Genomic DNA, 20,631 nt, shown 5'->3' on the forward strand with positions numbered 1-20,631 from the left:
TGTCAGCCTGGGCTATAAGAGAGGGGGTGTGGGAAGACGGAGGAGAAGAGAGGAAGGCAGGAAGAAAGGGTGGAGGGAATGAAGAAGGGAGGGAAGAAGAAAGGAAGGCAGACAGATTTAATTCCTTAAGTGTTACCACGAATGGGATGCCTCTAAGAGCTTTATGCACGCTCTCACTGGGTTTGAGTCTGTTGGTGACTATTACCCTACAGTAACAAAGAGGAAACCAGAACTCAAAGCTAAGTTCTAGGGGCAAATGGTTTAGCTGGGATTCAAACCAGAAATCTATGTGACCTTGGAACCCTCTTTTCAAATACCACATTGTACAGCCTCATACAGCACACGACATACAAAGCATGAATGCTCTGCAGTCATCTATCCCTACCTGAACATTTTTTTAAAAAGCAGTTAACAACAAAAAAAGTCTCTCCAATCTACACTTGAGTTGATTTTTGTATTCTGGGAAGCTAATTCCTCTCGCTGGATTTCTGGTGTTCACAATCAGAACTCCACAAGTTAATAGTGAAGAACTTTCTGGGGTCACTTGTTAGGGGGTTCTCCGAAATTAGTCTCCCTAGTAAGAGCAGGATTTCTTTGAGAGTGGAAACTGTGTGTTTCTCTACTCACAACTCACCTAGCTGGCTTTCCTTGGTGGTGAAGGACTATGTGAGACTGATGCTGCACACAATGATGAGCAGCAGCCCTCACCACAAGGATGTCACCCCAAGTGACGGCTTCATCTCACACCATCTCCTCAGCACAGGCACTGGCAATACTGTAGAAAGCCTGGGCCCTGAGAGTTTAATTAAACTGGTCAGCTACCAAGTGACAGGACAGCATGCCTTTTTTTTTTTTTTAAAGACAGGTTTTCTCTGTGTAATAGTCCTGGTTGTCCTGTACTTGTTTTTGTAGACCAGGCGTGCCTGGAACTCAGTGATCCACCTGCCTGCCTCTGCATCGTGAGTGCTGGGACTAAAGGTGTGCACCACCATGCCCGGCCAGGTCCTTGTTCTTAATGACTAATAAAAACTCCTAAGTCTGCTGAAAACACAGTTGTGCCAAGAGTGAAGAATAATATGGGGATGATCTTTCCTGCCAATAATCAGTAGGAAGTGGCCAGAAGGGGACATGTAATTATGTTTTGGAAAAGGCTTCTCTCTTCCTGTAGTGTGCTCTTCCTAAATATTCCTGAAGAGAATGTGCTCAGATGTTCTTGGTGAAGGCTGATTAGAAACCAAAGTGCTGTAGCTCAGTATCAGAATGTCTGCCTGACATGCATGAGGCCCTGGGAGCTCCATTCACAGCACTGCAGAAACAACCAGCCCTACAGCAGCATAACGTGAGCTTGACGCTATCCCTGTGAGCTGTGGCTGAGGACAGACCTACAACCCCACTCACTCCCCACCCTGCCTCCACCTGTTGAGGGCCATAGTGACAGTGGCTCCTTGCTGCATCTCTTGAGAAGCTGCCACTGCGGCTTCTGCCAGTGACGCTACCGCCTGGGTGGCCTCTGATGCTTGCGTTGTCTGGATGGTCATTTCACCTCCCTGTAACGTGGCCCAGTTTTGTTCCACCTGAGGCAGAAAGGACAAGTCAAAACATAACAGTCAAGTGAACGCATAGGACATAACCTATGTAACATGTGGGGAGTTTCATCATGCTATATTTTGTGCAGAAGGGGATTGTTAGAGTTTACATTTGAATTTGATTGTGCCTGTATCAAGTAGTTCTGGAAGCATACAAGAGAAACCACCGAAAATAATGTGAGTCAAGCATGGCAACACATGTCTATAATCTCAGCCCTCAGGAGGCTCCCAAGTCCCAGGTCAGCCTGGCTACATAGCAAGATCTTGTCAAGAAAGACAGGAAAGGAAGGAGGCAGGGAAAGATGGATAGAGTAAGGGGGTAGAGGAAAGAAGCAGAAAACTTGCTGGGTTGGATGGGAGAAGGGCAGACTTGATACCACCTGCTTCTAAGAGTGCTTTCCTTGGTCGTGCTTGCTTGAGTCTGGCACTCTTTCCTTCCTGTGTAACTAACTGTGTGTGCCTGCATGCTATTGTGTTCCAGAGAGAGGGCTCTAAGCCCAGAAGGTAAAGCGACTCAGAAGATGTCCTACTGCCTGTGCTGAGGCCACTAAAAACAGTGGCTTCTCTTATATCTAGTGGATTGAGCCATTGTATCCATTTTGTGTTTTCAAAACTGAGGGCGTGGACTGCCTGCATCCCGGCCAGGGAACACTCTCATCCTGGATCCTTTCTCCTGTTGCTTTCCTCTGTCTGAGCAGCCCAGGCCTATCATTCCTCTGGAGAGCACTCAGAACAATTCCCTCACATACTCCTTTATTTTCCTACCTGCTATCGAGCCTATCTATCTTTCAGCTGAGTTGATATTCCTTAAAAAAACAACCAAAAGAGGGCTGGAGAGATGGCTCAGTGCTCTTCTAGAGGACCCAAGTTCAAATCTCAGCACCCACATGGCAGCTCACAACTGTCTGTAACTCCAAGATCTGACACCCTCACATAGACATACATGCAGGCAAATCACCAATGACATGAAATAAAGATTTAAAAAAAAAAAAAAAAAAAAAACTACCCAAAACAAACAAAAAATTCAGTCAGGTAGTGGTGGCACACACCTTTAATCCTAGCATTTAGGAGAGGCACGTAAATCTTGGTGAGTCAGAGGTCAGCCTGCTCTAGGACAGCTGGAGCTCTGTTACACAGAGGAACTCCATTTAAAAACAAACAAAAAACCCAACAACAACAAACAAAACAAAAATAAAAACCAAAAAGCCCTACCAAAGTGTGCCCAACAATTTCAAACCCATCACATGTGCTGGCGTCTGGCTTTACATTCACATCTTTAATGCCTTTATACTTTGGTGCTATTTTTTTCCTTTGTCCAGCAGAATTACATATACCATTGTTATCAGTTGCAGTTTTAAATAAATTACATATTTTAAAAATCAACATTCAGAGTTTGCTTTACAATTTTAATGCTGAACTCTAAATGTCCACACAACTTGTACTGTGTCTCTAAATAACATATAATATATATATTCCCCCCCCCCCCATGCTGAGCAATGGGAGCCCCTACACAGTCTTTCTCGTAAGATTATTGAAGGGATAATCCCTTTTATTGTGTTTTATACAAAATAGAGTATTACAAGTAGAAAATTCTAAGTTTCCAACAGGTCGGTTTGGGTTGTAGTTATCTTGGATTTTAACTGTTACAATTAACACACATAGTATTAGACGTGTCTCTAAACTGCCATGGTCTGCTTAAAGGGCTGAGCTAACACAAGGGTGCTCCTCCTTCTTCGGGGCCGGTTCTTCCCCTTATTATCGCACTGTCTCACAGGGGCATACAGGAACCTTTTCTTACCTCTCCATCAGCCACAGCAGAGTAATTCACTTGGGCAACTGTGACTGTGGTTGGCAGTTCTGAAGCATCAGCCAATGTGGCCACTGTTGCCCCCGTACCAACCTAAGAAACACAGGGAGTTAAGTGTCTGTGGGTACGCCCTCCACGTAAGCTAAGGCTCACGAACCCCAAATGTGGCTAATATGCCTTCTGACAGGAAGGGAATTACCCAGATCATCTCTTAGAGACTAGCATGAGTTTCAGAATTTTACTTCAACCAAATCAGTATTAGAAAAGTGACTGCATTCTATTCTAGTGCTTGGTGCCAGTCAACCCATGCTCTAACCCCCACCTGAACTTTAGAGATTCCTCACCTGTCAATAATCAGTGTTTTACATCATAAAAGGTATTTCCTGGCACGTGTTCCCAAGTGCACGCCCCTCTCTTTCCTTCTCCCTCCCCAGTCCTCCATTCCTCTCTGAAGGTGATGGGGACTGAGGTAATAGGTTTAATACATGCTAGGTAAGCAATCTGCCACTCAATTGACCCCAACCCAAGAAACAATTTTCAGATGCTTTGTTTGAAAATGTTCCCGAAGCTACTTACAGCTCTGAATTAAACAAAATGCAAACAATGTAAAATACGGTTCAAAGGCTGCAGATAAGGTGCGGTCATGTAGCAGAGTACTTTCCTAGTGTGGGTGAGGCCCTCAGTCCCATTTGAAGCATTCGAATAAAATGAAATTAAAAAAACAACAAAACACTGTTTAGATGAGCATTCTAGCTGGGAAGAGCTAGAGCTGCTGCATGATGCTCAAAGAATAATGTCTGTAAAAGAAACTTCGTCAGTGCAAGGTGAGGTGGCACTGACCCATGTTGCCTAAGCCGTCAGGCTAACTTACCTGGATGAGTGACACGGTCCCATCAGGGTTGCTGAAGGTCTGTACTACGGTCTGAGATGGTACCAGATGGGCTATGCTGTGCGTGGTGGTGGCCTGCGCTTGTGTTTGCTGATCTTCAAAAGCATAGAGAAGGTCCTCCCGCCCATGCTGCTTGTAACAGTTTTTAACTATGGTCCGTAATGCTTGGGTCCATGAAACCTGTTACCGGGAGGCCAGGAAGGGAAAGCTTAGTCAGCCACACAGAACTCTGGTACTCAGGCCACTATGGAGTAATCAGCCATGTGCTTATCAAACTTTGTACAGAGTTACTCTCGTAGGATTTCTCACAGAATTATTCTGGAACAAGAAACTGATGGCTTTCCTTCCTTCCTAAGGTCTGAGTTAGCTTTAGGTTTTATGCCCTATTCCAAACTGAGGCCAAACTCTCAAATTTCTCATAAGATATAACACTGATCAAGAAGCATATGTTAACTTCCAGACATAATTTTTTAAAAGTTTAGAAAAGGAAGGAACATTATCTAGTTCAAAGTGCTGTAACTAACACACTCACCGGGCAGACTTCCCCTCTAACACTAAACTGATTTCAATAGTGATTCTTTCAAAATTTTTTCTATGTATGTATATATGTATGCATGTATGCACACACACATGCATATCTGTGTGTGTGTCTGTGTGAGTGTATCTCACGGCAGCCAGACAGTGTTGAGTCACTGGAACTACAATTTCATGTGGCTGCAGCTACCTGATGTGTGTGCTAGGAACTGAATTCAGGGCTTCTGCAGATGACTGTGAACCACAGCCATTTCTAGCCCCTCAGTGACTGCAGTGGGTTTGGCCTATTGCTTACTATGTTGTGCAGGCTGGCCTTAAACTAGAGATTCTGGTGCTGAGGTTACAGGTATGTGTCACCATGCCACACTCAACAGCGAGTCTTACTAATCAGAAATAAGGCCACTTCTAAGCTTTCAGAGGACCAATCCTGTAACTTCAAGTTTCTCTGGGGTAAGTAAAGCTTTTACAAAAGCAGCTATGAAGAAACCAAGTAAAAATTCACAGCCTTTCCTGATCTTTCTGTGTGCAGTGATGGAGTAATGAACAAGAAGGGCTGTATATCAGACAATATACAGCTTCTTTGGAGGGACAGGGTTGACTAAAATGTTCTGAGACTTTGTAGCCAAGAAGCAGAAGTGACAGAAGCTGGGCAGTGGGCAACTCGGAGGAGCTCACCCTCTGCTTCTGCTCTTCTGTGCGGACATCACTGCGGACGTTGGCCCATGGGATGTCTTCTGGCCACCAGATAGGCTTGCAGCTTTCTTTTCCCCAGCCTGGTTTCCCCCGACCTGTGGAGTACTTGAGCATCTCTGGGATAAATGCCCGAAGCTGAGCCTGGACGAGAAGAGCATAGTCACCAGTGAACTCATGACCAACACCTGGGATGTGCTTGTGGCCTGGCCAAACCCTAAGAGCATGAAACAACTCCCAATGGGAGCGCTGAGAGCCTACTGCTTCCTGCAGTTACTTCTGCTCGTGATTGACTGGGGAGGCTACACCCATGGGTTAAGAGGACCTTAAAAGCTGCATTTTGTAGACCTGTTCTCAGAAGGGCAACAATGTCTACCTCCAAACCTGATTTCTGCCTCAGACACTGCCGCACCTCATTTGCCTCCCATAATTCTCATCAGCTAGTGGTCCATGTCACCACTGCACTGGAGGTGGGAATCAAGACGACTAAAGAAGGAAAAAAGGGAACAGGACTGCCAGAGAACCAAGTGAAAACATCACCAACACTAAAAGGTGGATTACAGCTGGGTGTGGTGGTGCATGCCTTTAATCCCAGCACTTGGGAGGCAGAGGCAAGCAGATCGCTGTGAGTTCGAAGCCAGCCTGGTCGACAAAGCTACTCCAGGATAGCCAAGGCTACACAGAGAGACCCTGTGTTGAAAAACCATTTTTAAAAAAGGTGGATTACATCCATGAAGAGGTGGATGCTTGTAAGATGTGAAAACAAATTGCTTTCCCAGTTAGTAAGATGAAAATAACCCAAGTTATTCTTTCCCAAGTACCCTGGAAGCTGGGCCAGCGTATACAAGTCTCAGAGGTGGATGTAGCGACTGTGTACACTGAATACATCATGGACTTTACTCAGCTTGATTTTGCAAAGCTAGTTGAGATCAAAGCAGGTTTAAATCACAGACAACTGACATACTTATTTCCTGGCCTCAGAACCAGTGCACACATGCAGGAGGTCAGTAGGTCTGTGTTGTGAACACTCTTCAGCAAGGATGATGATGATTTGGGGCAAGAAAAGCAGTTAATTAAGTTAAAAATCTTAGATCTTGCAGAGAGCAGCACCCTGTACCCACCGAGGACACATCTGTGCTGCCTTTGCACCATAAAATCAGAAAGAGAGGAGTATTTTGAGCAAAAAGTCAGACTCAAAAATTCCGGCTATAGCTGTAACTAAAAGGTAAAGCAAAAAGGGTGGAGGATGTTTAAAGAATGAGCATATAGTACTTAAACACGGGGTGTGTGTGTGTGTGTGTGTGTGTGTGTGTGTGTGTGTGAGATCTACTGGGTGTTCTTATAGTTCTTCTTACAATAAATAAAGAATCCCATCACACTAGGAGATAATACAACCTGTAATACAGTAGGGGACCATGAACACAAATCATGTTTGCTTATGTAATAAGGACGGGCCTGGATCCCTCTGCGGGCCATGCCAACTCACCTCCTCCCAAGTGCTTCCTGCTTACAGCCTCCTGCCTACAATACTCTCCATGTATATTTGGCGCTAAGGCATCAAAAGGCAGGCTAATAGAAATGCATCCATTTGCAAACCTGCGCTATCAGCTGGCTCATGAGGTCATTCCTACAGTTATTTTAAGAAAGTGTATCTCCAAGTCATTTCCCCTTGTATCATAGTTTTTTGAGTGTTTTCTCTAGCCTCAGATACACAGAGCAGAAAAGGGGCTATATACATTTTCTATTTCTTCACATAAAAAAACAATATCTACACAAATGAAATAAACCGATACCATCCTTAAAAGAAGGCTACTTCTAAATTGTCTCAAATAAATGCTAAGACGACTTAAAGAGACAGACTCTCTTTCTCAAAAAAGTCAATAATAATAAATACAAAGAAAGCTGAGTATGGTGACGCACGCCTTTAATCCTAGCACTTGGGAGGCAGAGGCATGTGAAGGCCAGCTTGGTCTACAAAGTGAGTCTAGGACAGTCAAGGCTACACAGAGAAACCCTGTCTCGAAAAACTAACTAACTAACTAACTATTTTTATATATGTGATACAAATATATATTATATATATATATGTATACATGTATATGTATAAATCAATGATTTGAACCAGGATTCGAACTTCAGAGTCTCCAGCCTCAGCCTCCTCAGTGCTGGGACTACAGGTATAGGCCCTGACCAGAAAGGGACTATAAGGGGAAAATCAGTTATCAGTTGTCTAGCATAGAAAGAGTTAAATAATTCCTTTCCAGAATTTAACTCTGTGTCTTTATTGCCAGTTGGATTAATTACTGGTCCTAGAGAGTTTGAGAAGCAAAGCTTTTCGCTGTGCTTGTTAAGGGAGGTTTGTCTGTGATCCCCAGGGAGACAATCAGCAGGATCTTACTCTGACTGTCCTTTAATTGGGCTTGAATAAGTTTGCGTGGCTGCTCTCATTCTGACATAGGTCTCTTGTGAGTCTATAGGGCCCTATGTGAGCCTATAGAGCCCTACGTTAGCCAGTAAACTTATTCCAAGCCACCACAGTAGAAAAATACTGCTCCTTCCAGGGTACAACTGGAGAGAAAGCGGTATCAAATTCATGTCAGTAGCAATCAAAAGCAAAAAATGTAGGAGCTAGAAAGAGGGCTTGCAGTGAAGAACACTGACTGCTCTTCCAGAGGACCCAAGTTTGATTCCTTGACTTCATGAGTTCCATGGTAGCTCATAACAGTCTATTAAGTGCAGTCCCAGGGAATCGGATTCCTTCTTCTGGTATCTGCAGGTACTACATGTATGTGGTGTACAGACATACAATATGAAGTAAACCCCCCCCCAAAAAAAAACAGAGTAGGGGGAATAATTGAGGGAGCTGGAGGGATCAAACACCACAAGACCTACAGAATGAACTAACCTGGGCCTATGGGGGCTCACAGAGACTGAACCACATACCAAAGATCATGCATACACTGGACCTAGACCCCTACACATATGTAGCAGATGGGCAGCTTGTTCTTCATGTGTGTCCCCTAACAATTAGAGCAGGGGCTGTCTCTGATACTGTTGCTTGCCTTTGGATCCCTTTCACATAGCTGGGTTGCCTCATCCAGCCTCAGTGAGAGAGGATACACTTAGTCCTCCTGTGAATTGAGGTGCCAGGGTGGGCTTGGTACCCATGGTGGGGCCTCCCCTTCTCTGAGGATAAGGGGATGGGGGAATGCAGGAGGAGATCTGAGGAGGAGAGGAGAGGAGAGGGGGGCTGGTGTCTGTGACCAGGCTGTAAAGTAAATAAAAATAAAAATGAAAATAGTTAAAAAAAAAAAAAAAAAAGATTATATGGAAACAAAACTGGGCATGGTGACACTTGTCTGTAATCCCAGCATTCAGGAGGTGGAAACAGGAAGATCAGTTCAAGGTCATTCTTAGCTATATATCAAGTTCCAGGGCAGCCTGGATTACATCACATCCAATCACAAAAAAGGCAAGCACATATTCACTAGAGACGGTTTTGAAATAAAAGAACTCCAAAAATGCTCAACAGCCTAATTGAAGAGCTGGACTAAACAGTAGAACGCTCCCATTAGCATATGCAAGCCTTGCCTTTCTTTTCTTTTCTTTTTCAGTTTTTCAAGACAGAGTTTCTGGGTAGTTGGCTGTGCTAGACTCTCTTTGTAGACCAGGCAGTCCTAGAACTCACAGTGAACGGCCTGCCTCTGCCTCCTAAGTGCTGGGATTAAAGGCGTGCGCCACCATGCCCCACTCTCAAGCCATCATTCTTGATCTAATATCTGGACACATAATAAAAGCTAAGCAGGGTATGGTGGTGCACATCTTTAATCCCAGCACCCGGGAGGCAGAGGCAGGCAGATCTACAAAGTCTAGGATAGCCAAAGCCCAAAACAGCTAAAATGAAACAGTAGTCCTTACTGTGCTAGCAATCTGCCATCTGTATTTAGTTATTATTTATTTGCTGTTCAGCAAATGTATTATCCTTAACACACTCCAAAATACCATTTGCTCCTCATTCCCTCTATCTTTATACCAGGGATCTTTGAGGGTCCTCATTGGCTATTAGGTGCAGTTGTAAGGAAAGAACTTTCAAGTCAGTACGTCTCCTAACTCTATGGAGTACAAATCAGTCCTTGGTGTCTGTGAGTTATGTATCTGCAGGTTCAACCAACTGTGAAACAAATACTCAGGGTAAAAAAACAAAAACAAAAACAAAACTCACTTGTACTGATTATGTGCTGACTGATCTTTTCTGTAGTTATTTCCTAGATAACACAGTCTAACAATTGCTCATATGGATTTACATTGTATTGGATGATATTATAGGTAACGCAGAGGTAACTTAACGGAAAGACTCAGACAGACCTCACACAGAACACTATGTTCCACTTTCTGTAAGAATGTGTGCACCTGTGGATTTGAGTATTATATACAGTGAGGACAACTGTGTAACAAATTTAAAGAGAAGTAGCACATATTAAGCTATGCAAAAGGTAAGATTTCTACAGTCTACAAGAAAATCATGACATGGCAGAGAAGGTAAACTGGAAATTATTATTTTTTGTCTCTATGTGTATGAGCTATGCTACAACATTTGTGTGGAGGACGAAGGACAACCTTGGATGAAGGTCCTCACTTTCTACTTTCAAAGGCCTCACTCTTTGTCATCACTGCAATCCACCAGGTGACTGGCCTGTGAGCTCCTGGGGATTCTCTGGCAGTGGTGGCACAGGCCTTTAACCCCAGCACTCAAGGAGGCAGAGACCGGCTGGTGGGTCTCTGTGAGTTACAAGCCAGCCTGGCCTAGAGTGAGTTCCAGGACTGCCAGGGTTACACAGTGAAAGCCTGTCTCAGAAAAACAAAAGCAAAAAATCCAAACAACAAACAGACAAAAGAGTTGGGAGTACAGACATGTATCACCATGCCTGACTTCATGTGGTTGTGGGAATTGTGAACTCAGGCCCTTTACCCTGAGATAACATCAGCCAGGTGTTATTTGACTTTGAAGTGAAGAACTTCCAAGTTGACAGACACCTTACATCCAATGTGTACTTCAAGGGCACTAGAGAACTAAAGCACAATGATTTCCTTGCTCATTATCTGGATTATTTGCACTACCAACTTCTGTTCAGAGATGAGCAAAGTGGCTAAATCCTGATGAGAAATGTAGTTGCCTACAATTGCCAACACAAACACTGGGGTGTCTTGAACACTGGCTTTTCTCAATTGCATTATCTCCCCACTCAAAACACAGTGCCATAGAAAACATGGGAACCCAGTGCAAGTGTAACTTCAGGTGAGTGAGGTCGAGGACCAGCCAGTGGAGTCACTCATTTATTCACTTCTTCAGACAAGTCACATGTTTGCCTCCATTTTCACACCCTAGGAACCCCTTAATGTGTTGCCCTTCAAGTCTCACTTTTTCTACTCTCAGGTTGGTCAGTCTCCGCTGGCTTGTGGTAGTTATACTCTTTTTGTAAACTGCACACTAAAATAAGAGGCCTGCTGGCCTATCAACTCAGTCTCCCCTCCAGAAGCCTTAGACTGATGAACAGCTTTCCCTGTAGGCCCATTCTACCCATTACATGATACTGTGTCATTAGAGAGAAGTCATACAGTGCATCTCATGCATGCTTCACGAGGAGCTTCTTCTCTTTCTCCTCTGATTCTTCTTCCTCCTCAAACTCACAGTGACCTGTCTGCTGCTGTCTCCTGAGAGGTGGGCTAAAAGCATGCACCATCGTGTCTATTGTGTGTACCTTAAGAAACTGTGGAAAGTGAAACTGTTGGTAAAAGGTACACACTCAAAACTGACAGATACCACCTTTCCTTCTCCTACCCACAGTGACAGTACTCACTGTTCTACACTTGCCTTTACATTTTAAAAAAATTTTAATTCTATGTGTATAGGTGTTTTGCCTGCATGTATGTATGTGTACTACATGTATGCCTGGTATCCACAGAGGTCAGAAGAAAGCATTAAATTCCCCAGAACCAGAGTTATATAAGGCTCTAAGCTACCATGTAGGCTCTAGGAATTGATGCCAGATCCCTTGTAGGACCTACAAGTGTGCTTAATGGCTGAGATCTCTCTTCAGCTAGACGGTCCACATTTCCTTCACATCTTTCTTTCTTGTTAACTACTAAGCTTTCGGGTTTGGCCTTATCTGATATGGAGGAAATAGTTCCCTATTTTTATTACTAGTGAATTAAAAATTTTTAAAAATATGTTTATTGGTTATTTGTTCTTTTATTTATTTTCATTTTTAAAAGATTCGTTTATTTATTAACTATACAGTATTATGCCTGCATGTATACCAGAAGAGGATTACCATATCTCATTATAGATAGTTGTGAGCCATCATGTGGTTGCTGGGAATTGAACTTAGGACCTTTGGAAGAACAAGTAGTGATCTTAACCTCTGAGCCATCTCTCCAGCCCCTAATTTTTCTTATCAATTTGAAGGAAGCATTAATTTGTTCCATATATTAATTCTTTACCATATAAGTTGCAAATATTTCCTTGGTCTTATAGTATCCTCCTAAATGTGTAATTTACATGGTCATTATCCCTTTTCTCAGCATTAAGTATACTTTATGCTTCACTGCTTAAAAAAAAAAAATGTATATATATATATACCTTGCTCTAAGAATATATATTTTTCTTTTGTTGTTGTTGTTTTGTTTTCAAGACAGGGTTTCTCTGTGTAGCCCTGGCTGGCCTGGAATTTGCTCTGTAGACCAGGCTGGCCTTGAACTCAGAGATCCACCTGTGCCTGGCTTTGGTGTGCTGGGATTAAAGGCATGTGCCACCATGTCCAGCTTATATCACATTTAAAAAATTACTATGCATGTATGTTTTATGTATGTCTGCATGCCATGGCATGGGTGTTGGCTTTCATCTTCTACCATGTGGGTCCCAGGTATTGGACTTCAATCATATTGGATTTGGAGGCCAAGTGCCTTCCCCTGCTGAGCTAACTTGCTGGCCCTATACCATGTTTTTATTATCTTTTTATATCAATATGCCTACATGATCTTTTAAAAAGGGGTGTGTGTGTGTGTGTGTGCGCGTGTGTGTGTGTGTGTGCGTGCGTGCGTGCGTACGTGAGAGAGAGAGACAGGCAGGCAGGCAGGCAGACAGACAGACAGACAGACACAGACATACATGGGATGTGGCTATTTGAATTTAGGTTCTCATACTTGTATGACAAGCCCTTATGCACTGAGGCATGTCTCCAGCCAGGTGGAGGTCAGAGACGCCTGCCTGCCTGCCTGCCTCTCTTCCCTTTGGTGGTGCTGCAGCTTGAATGCTAGGCAAGCACTCTACCACTGGGATATGCCTATTCCTTCCACTTGATATCTTGCAAAGCATGGCAAGGCATGCTGTACATTCATACTCTGAAAACTTCAGATAGTAAGAAAAGCCTGCTGGGTGTGGTGACATAGGTCTGTAATGCTAACATTGGGAGTCAGAGACAGGAGGACTTCCAGTTCAGTGTCAGTTGGCCTGAGTTACATGACACTCCACCCATAAAAAAGGCAGCCTGCTTGGCATAGAGAGGCAGCTGGAACTGTTGCTTACAGCAGTGGCTAACACAGAATCTGAGGGTAAAACTACAGCTGTTTAACTTCCATCCGCAAAGACTCACACTTAATTGGCCTGACTTTAAATTCCTCGGGTGGCTTAGTGTGAAGCCAACCTTGAAGACCACCAGCTCCCCCTTTTCCCCTTTAAATTGTTTTTTATATATAACATAAAATCACTACCCTAACACGTACAACTCAGGGACATATGGTGTATTCACTATGTTGTATGATTACTTCCAGAACTTTCTTCATTATCATCCCAAATAAAAACTCTGTTACTACTTTCCCTCCTCATTTTAAGCCCCCCAACCCCTAGTAACCTTTACTCCCCCCCACCCCCCCAGACAGGGTTTCCCTGTGTAGCCTTGGCTGTCCTAGACTCACTTTGCAGATCAGGCTGGCCTCGAACTCCCAGTGATCTGTCTGCCTCTGCCTCCCAAGTGCTCAGATTACAGGCGTGTGTCACCACGCCCAGTGTAACCTTTACTTTTTATCACTATGGCTTTACCTCGTTTTGTGAGGTCGTATGTTCATTTCCCTCTATTTTACTTAGCATAATGTTTTCTACTGTTTGTGTAGGAAAGACTAGACCCATGCTTTATCAAAACAAAACAAAGCCCTCAAAAACCCTGACAAGGAAAATGAATCAAAGAGTGTGACTAACCCCTCCTAATGAAGCAACTGCTGTGTGAACTGCTTCAGAAGGTTTCCTGAAACTAGAGAATTACTGTCCAGTTGCATCATCCCTCCCAGGGACCATTAAGGCAACAAAGATGGCCCCAGTGAGAGTAAAGGACCGCAAGGTCAAGGGGCAGTGAGAACAGCAGGGAAGGAGGGAGTAGAGCAGACTGTTTACAGATCTTTTCAAATACAGCTTTCCCCAATATGTACATCCTCTCCAGAGTACGGACGTCCTATCCTGCTCAACTGCGCCAGAAGAACTAACTCCTCTCCCCTACCCACCATAAAGCTTTGTTGGCCTGGAACTCACTTCGTAGACCAGGTTGTCCTCCAATTCACAGAGATCCACCAGCTCCCGCCTGCCTCTCAAATGCTGAAGTAGAGGCTGTGTGTTGTCCCACCCCAGGGGACTGACTGAAAACTCCTCAGGAAACAATGTAGTTCTCTGGCTTTAAGTGCAGCTGAGAACTAGCAGCAGAGGCTGGCATCAAGCGTGGACCTGAGGGCTTGCTCCAGAACTACTGATCACAGTGGGCACCTGACAAGAGCTGGCAGTGCCTGCCCACACAGTGGTGTCTGAGAAGCACAGATGAAGCCACTCTCTAGATCCTGCTCTGTCAGTCCTGGAATGACTTGCTAACATGAGGTGCTGATTTTCTGAAAAACAAGGCCTGCACAATATAGTCCACACCTAGAGTCTCTGCTACCTGGGAGGCTGAGGCAGAATTGCTTGAGCTCAAATGGTCAAGATTTTCTGGGTACGGCGGCACACAGCACCTTTAATTCTTAACCTAGGAGGCAGAGGCATGCCTGTGAGTTTACGGCTAGCCTGGTCACATAGTGAATTCTAGGACAGCCAGAGCTACACAGTAAGACGAAGTCTGGGGGTGGAAAATGTTCAAAACTACTCTGGGTAACATAGAACCTAACCCACCCCAAAAGTAGGTTACTCTGCTAAACCTTACCTCAACCTTCTCAATTTTTTATTTAAGAGTGGTTTAGAAAAAGAATTATACTTCCTTCTCTTCCTGTGTGTATGTGGTTTTTTATGACAAGGTTTCATACTGCCCAGGCTGTCCATAAACTTGCTGTGCAGCCAAAGCTGACTTGAACTTGAACTTCTGGTCCTCCTACTTTCACCACCACACTCAGACAAGAATTATACATTCAAAAGTAAAGCAAAAAAGATAAGAAAAAACCCGAAGCACAACAGCAAAGCCCCACCCACAGCTCTGCCTCCTGAACACAGGGCAGTCAATTCTGGATGAGTTCAACAACTCCGTCCTGTAACTTCCATCTATCTGCATGAGGCAATTTTCAGTGTTTAAGGAGGGTAGAAAGGGGAGCTGGGGAGCTGGTTTAGCAGTTTAGAATGTTTACTGTTCTTGCAGAGGACTGGAGGGTAAAAGATGCTGTCTTTTGGCTTCTGCATACATAAAAACATAATCTCTCCCTACCCTGTACCCCCAGTTGAAAATAAAGTCAATTGCACCTAGGTATGGTGGCACATGTTTTTAATTCCAGCACTGAGAAGGGAGAAACAGATGAGTTTCTGCCAGTCTGAGGCTAGCCTGATCTACATAGGAAATTCCAGGCAAACCAGGGCTATACAGCGTTTGAGAAGAAATAAAATAGTAAAGTCTTAAGTTTTCTAAAATTAAGTATTAAATAATACAATTTTGAAAAAGCTAATTGTAATAAAATTGTGAGATAGTTTGATTTTCAAAGCACTTTACTCCACAATACCTAAATTTTACTTTCTCTAACTTTATGAGGCAGGAAAGCTTATATAAGTGAGGTCTAGAATTAGTATATAATAGTGCTGGGACTAGAAACTAGATCTTAACTTTCTTATAAAAATGGGTAAACTATTAATTTACAGAGGATCAAAAAAGTTAACATTAGGCCAGCATGCAATGAGTACCCTTGGATGACAGGACACATCTTCAGGTCTGGAATAGCATCACACACTCACTTTAGCTCCACAGAAACACGAGCCCTCCACATCCCACAGTGCAGCTAGACGGTTACCAGAGTCTATTTGTTTCCTGGGACTTGGTCACTTTAACAAAGTCACAGACACTCATATGGTCTGAAATCTAGAATTAACACTCTGTCACACTTGTTTTATGCCTATAGTCAGATCTGAATTCTGCTTTCTGGACTATGAAGTAGAAACACATATTCTCTCTCTCTCTCTCATATTCATTCTCTCTCTCTCTCTCTCTCTCTCTCTCTCTCTCTCTCTCTCTCTCTCTCTCACACTCACACACACACACACACACACACACACACACACACACACACACAAAGAGAGGCGGGGGATGGGGGGAGGGAGTGACGGGGGAGGGAACACGCAAGCACGCAAGAACAGAGGAGGTGCCTCTGTGAAGAATAACTGTGTGGCTCCCATACTCTATAGAAATCCAAGGTGGTAAAAAGAGTTCACATTTTTCATCCCAACATAAAGAAAAATGATCTTTGGTCAAAACAGAGCAGAAACATCAAGTTTGTTCCCTAAAAAACAAAGAAAAGAAAACAAAAATACCCAAAACGAACAAACAAAACCCAAGCTTAATATAAAAACTGAAAATACTTTTATTTCTGTGATTATAAAAATATAAAAGAAGCCGTGGTGGCGCATGCCTATAATCCTAGCACTCAGGAGGCAGAGGTAGGCAGATTGCTGTGAGTTTGAGTCCGGATTCATCTACAAAGTGAGTCTAGGACAGCCAAGGCTACATAGAGAAAGCCTGTCTTGAACGCCCCCCAAATAATGACAATAATAATAATGATGATGATGATGATGATGATAAGAAGAAGAAAAAGAAAAAATGTTATATATATATATAAATAAAAGAAAAAACCCAGCCTGGCAGTGGTGGCACACGCCTTTAATCCCAGCACTTGGGAGGCAGAGGCAGGTGGATCTCTGTGAGTTCAAGGCCAGCCTGGTCTACAGAGTGAGTTGCAGGTCAGCCAGAGCTGTTACACAGAGAAACTCTGTCCCGAAAAATCAAAAAAAGAAAAAAGAAAAGAAAAAAAAAAAAACCCCTAAAAATTAATAATCTATGATATCAACTAAGAAAAGCCATCCTAATGGAACCATCCATCACTTAGTGTATTGATGTATGTTCTTAAAATTTTAGTGTTAAAAAACAAAAACCAACTGTAGTGCACACACTTTTAAAAGTTTTATATTTTTATTTATATGAGTGTTCTATTTGCATGTATAACAGAAGAAGGCATCAAATCTGATTACAGATGGTCATGAGCTACCATGTGGTTGCTGGGAATTGACCTAAGGACCTCTGGAAGAGCAGTCAGTATGCTTAACCGCTGAGCCATCTCTCCAGCCCCAGTGTACATACTTTTAGGCATGCTTTGTGTACACATTTTGGAAAATGAGGTCAATCAGCTCTAACTTTGTGTTCTCTAAATTAAAAAAGGAAAAATCTAGCCTTCGAAAAGAAAAGAAAAATAGTAAAGCCCCAACCTACAATTAAGTCTGTGAGAAATGCAGTTACAAGTTATCTGCTATGTATCATAGGTACTATCCTACTGCAACAGGGGGCACTGTTTTAAGAGCCCAGTAGGTCTGAGTAGTACTAACCATGTCGCCTGTGGGCCATGGTATGATCCCCCCATGTGAGCAGTGGGCACTCCTATCATAACTTAAGCACTTAAATTCCATACTCTCAAACTTCTCCTATTGTAAGCAATGCTGTCACAAACAGTAAATGATCATGGCTGCTTTAATAGAGAGCAACCCACACACCTTTTAAAGATTATTTATACTTTTTATGTTGAATTATGCGTACACATTTGTGTGGGTATAACATATGAGCTTAAATACCAGCAGAGGCTGTCAGGTTGCCTGGAGCCGAGGTACAGGCAGTTGTAAGCCACTGAGAACATAGTTGCTAAGAACCAAACTCAAGTTAACCCCTGAGCCATCTGTTCAGCGCTGGACATGTGTACTTACCGCTCCACTCTGCACAGTCCACCTGCCTTCTAGAAACTCTGCCAGCCACATTCTCACGGACAGTATGCACAAGTGCTTTCCCCATGCCTAGTTTGAAATTAAACATTCCTCTTGCTACTATTAAAATGAAAGGGTTTAAGATCATTTAAGATAGAGGTACTTGGCTCAGCTTAAGATGAAAGTATATGAGGAAAGCAAAACAACAATAAAAAGCAGAGGGAGAAAATACCAGTATCTGGAGACTTAGAAATTTCCATTCAATTGGGGTTGGTCCTTTATCACCCTACTTACTCCTCTTTATGTAAGTTTTAAATATGTATTTTAGTGTGGGCAGCATTACCACAGAGCACATAAGGGAGTCAGAGGACAGCATTTGAGGGCCAGCTCTCTCCTTCCACCATGTGGGTTCTGGAGACTGGGTCCAGGCCATCAGGCTTGGTGGCAACTGTCTTTACGCACCTCACGGGGCTCCTGTAAAATGCGGTAGCACTTAGAACTCTCTGTCATCTACTGTGGTGAGAAGGGAACGGAGGACTGTATGGCAGTGTGCACACAGGCCTGCGGCAGCCCGGAATCTAGCTGCTGAGGAAGCATGGCTTTCCTTGGGTCTGTCACTGCACCAGGCTGTGCCCACCAAGTCTGTGGCACGGAATGGAGCACACTGAGGTTCCCGTGATTTGCTTTCCAAACAGTAACTATTTGCTCCAATTTCTGTGGCTATTGGCTGCTCTTTGTGAAAATCAGCATTTAGGCATGTTTATCATCATCAAACCTCAGACCATTTCAACTAACACATCAAACATGGCAGTGAGGAAGAAAAACCTATCCCGGAAGAGAATTCTACACTAGTATCTGACACCAGAGCTTCAGCTGGCTTCACATACACTTTATGGCTGACAGACAGAGTAGATTCTTACATTCTTCCCCCCCAAGACAGGGTTTCTCTTATAGTCCTAGCTGTCCAGGACTCATTTTGTAGGCCAGGCTGGCCTTGAACTCAGAGATCTGCCTGCCTCTGCCTCCCAAGTGCTGGGATTAAAGGCATGCGCCACCATGCCTGCACTTAAAATTAACCATGCAAAATGGATCTAGCAATAGAATATAACACCAGGTCTTTTGTGGTGGCACACACCTTTAATCCCAGCACTTGGGAGGCAGAGGCAGAGGCAGGCAGATCTCTGTGAGTTGGCGGCCAGCATGGTCTACAAAAGCTACTCACAGAGAAACCCTGTCTCGAAAACCAAAACAAAAAGTTTAAAGGGACTGGAGAGATGGCTCAGAGGTTAAGAGAACTGGCTATTCTTCCAAAGGTCCTGAGTTCAATTCCCAGCAACCACACGATGGCTCATAACCATCTATAATGAGATCTAGTGCCCTCTTCCATTACGCAGGTGTACATGCAGGCAGAATACCATATACTATACATAGTAAATAAATAAATCTTAAAAAACAAAACAAAACAAAGAATATAACACCAATTGTGAAAGGATAGAATATGCCTTTCTTTCTGAACAATCACTGAACTAGCCTTCATGTCCACATAATCAAAAGATTATGGTTTGGGTTTATAACTTTTTTTAAAAGACTGGGTCTCATTATGTATCCCAGGCTAGCCTTGAACTCTTTGTGATTCTCCTGCATCATCCTCAGGTGTTGGGATCATAGGCCATGTGATACAATACCCAGCTGGCTTTATATTTATAAATCTCTGATCCAGACCTGTTCAGGGAACCTGCTGAACTGGTGCCATTGCTCAGGTGGCACTCTATTTTAGATGCTGGGCAGCTGAACTGAACAGCAATAAAGAATACAAAGCCATTGCTCGAAAATTCTACCTGGAGAAACAGACCAAAACAAAGCCTCCTTTGTTTCAGGTGTGGTGGCACATGCCTTTAATCACAGCACTTGGAGGCTGAGGCAGCTCTGAGTTTGAGGCTGGCTATGTATAGCAAGTTCCAGTCCAGCCAAGGCTACCTAGAGAAACTCTACCTCAAAAACCTGGGGGGCAGGGGGTGAAAATCGGGGGCAGGAGCAGCCCAGCCTGCTAAACTTGTCTCTCCTGACTGTGATGCCTCGAACTTTGAACAGTTTTCAGGTGAAACTAACCTGAAGCAGAACGTTTCCTTCACTAGCACAGAGACCCCACTCAACAGCGAGCACAGCTCGCAGGGTAGGGTGTACACATGTGCTCAGTCAGGAGGTTCTTCCTGGGGCGTTGTCTTCCCCACGGCTGCCATACACTCTAGTCTATGTCTCATGCTTTGGTCACATCACCAAAGACAAAGCTAGAGAAGTGAGGAGAGGCCCGCCCACATTTGCATCTCCTCTTTGCTTCTCCTCCTCTCCCCGCCCTGTACCTGGGTCATTTTGTCCACAGAGACTGGAATCCCATCGATTGTGAGAGGTGGCAGTTCTGAATTAACCTCCTGTGGCGCAGGGGCGTGTTCTGCCAGAGCAGACTCCAGATCTTCCAGGATCATGCTCTTGTACTTTCGCACCTGCAGGGAATTAAGAGCAGAAATAAACAAGATGCTCAACAGCCAGGGAGGGCTGGTGCCAAGCAACAAGAAAGTGGGTGGGGCCCGTCTCCCTTAGCCACTGCAGAGCCCCAAGAACAAACACTCCTCCAAGTAGAAGGTGAAAATACCCGCTGGCCCCAACGACACCACACTGAACAGAATCAAATGAAAAGATGATGAAATTTTAGGTAACAACACTAGGAAGGAACCAGTGGGGAAAGTTCTACAGAAATACTACTGCTTCTTGGTTAGAAGTCATGTTTTCTCAATCCACAGAGATCTGTCACGGGTTCCAGGTATAATGTAAATAACATTCATGACTCAGCATTTCCTAGGCCAGTTGTGTCTCC

The 20,631-nt window shown here is 43.8% G+C and overlaps 1 protein-coding gene across 6 annotated transcripts in view; it reads right to left on the bottom strand.

The window, feature by feature from the left end:
• Nucleotides 1-20,631, bottom strand: part of Nrf1 (nuclear respiratory factor 1) — a 71,093-nt gene that overhangs the window by 33,113 nt on the left and 17,349 nt on the right. For all 6 annotated transcript variants that reach the window (XM_051151800.1, XM_051151799.1, XM_051151797.1 and 3 more), the window contains 5 exons: nucleotides 20,120-20,260; nucleotides 5,492-5,650; nucleotides 4,265-4,462; nucleotides 3,385-3,486; nucleotides 1,417-1,574 (listed from right to left, as the gene is read on the bottom strand). In XM_051151800.1, coding sequence (XP_051007757.1) covers nucleotides 1,417-1,574; nucleotides 3,385-3,486; nucleotides 4,265-4,462; nucleotides 5,492-5,650; nucleotides 20,120-20,260 — 758 coding nt within the window. The remainder of the gene's footprint in view (nucleotides 1-1,416; nucleotides 1,575-3,384; nucleotides 3,487-4,264; nucleotides 4,463-5,491; nucleotides 5,651-20,119; nucleotides 20,261-20,631) is intronic.

Source organism: Acomys russatus, chromosome 10 (genome assembly GCF_903995435.1).
Source record: "Acomys russatus chromosome 10, mAcoRus1.1, whole genome shotgun sequence".
NCBI classification, from domain to species: domain Eukaryota; kingdom Metazoa; phylum Chordata; class Mammalia; order Rodentia; family Muridae; genus Acomys; species Acomys russatus.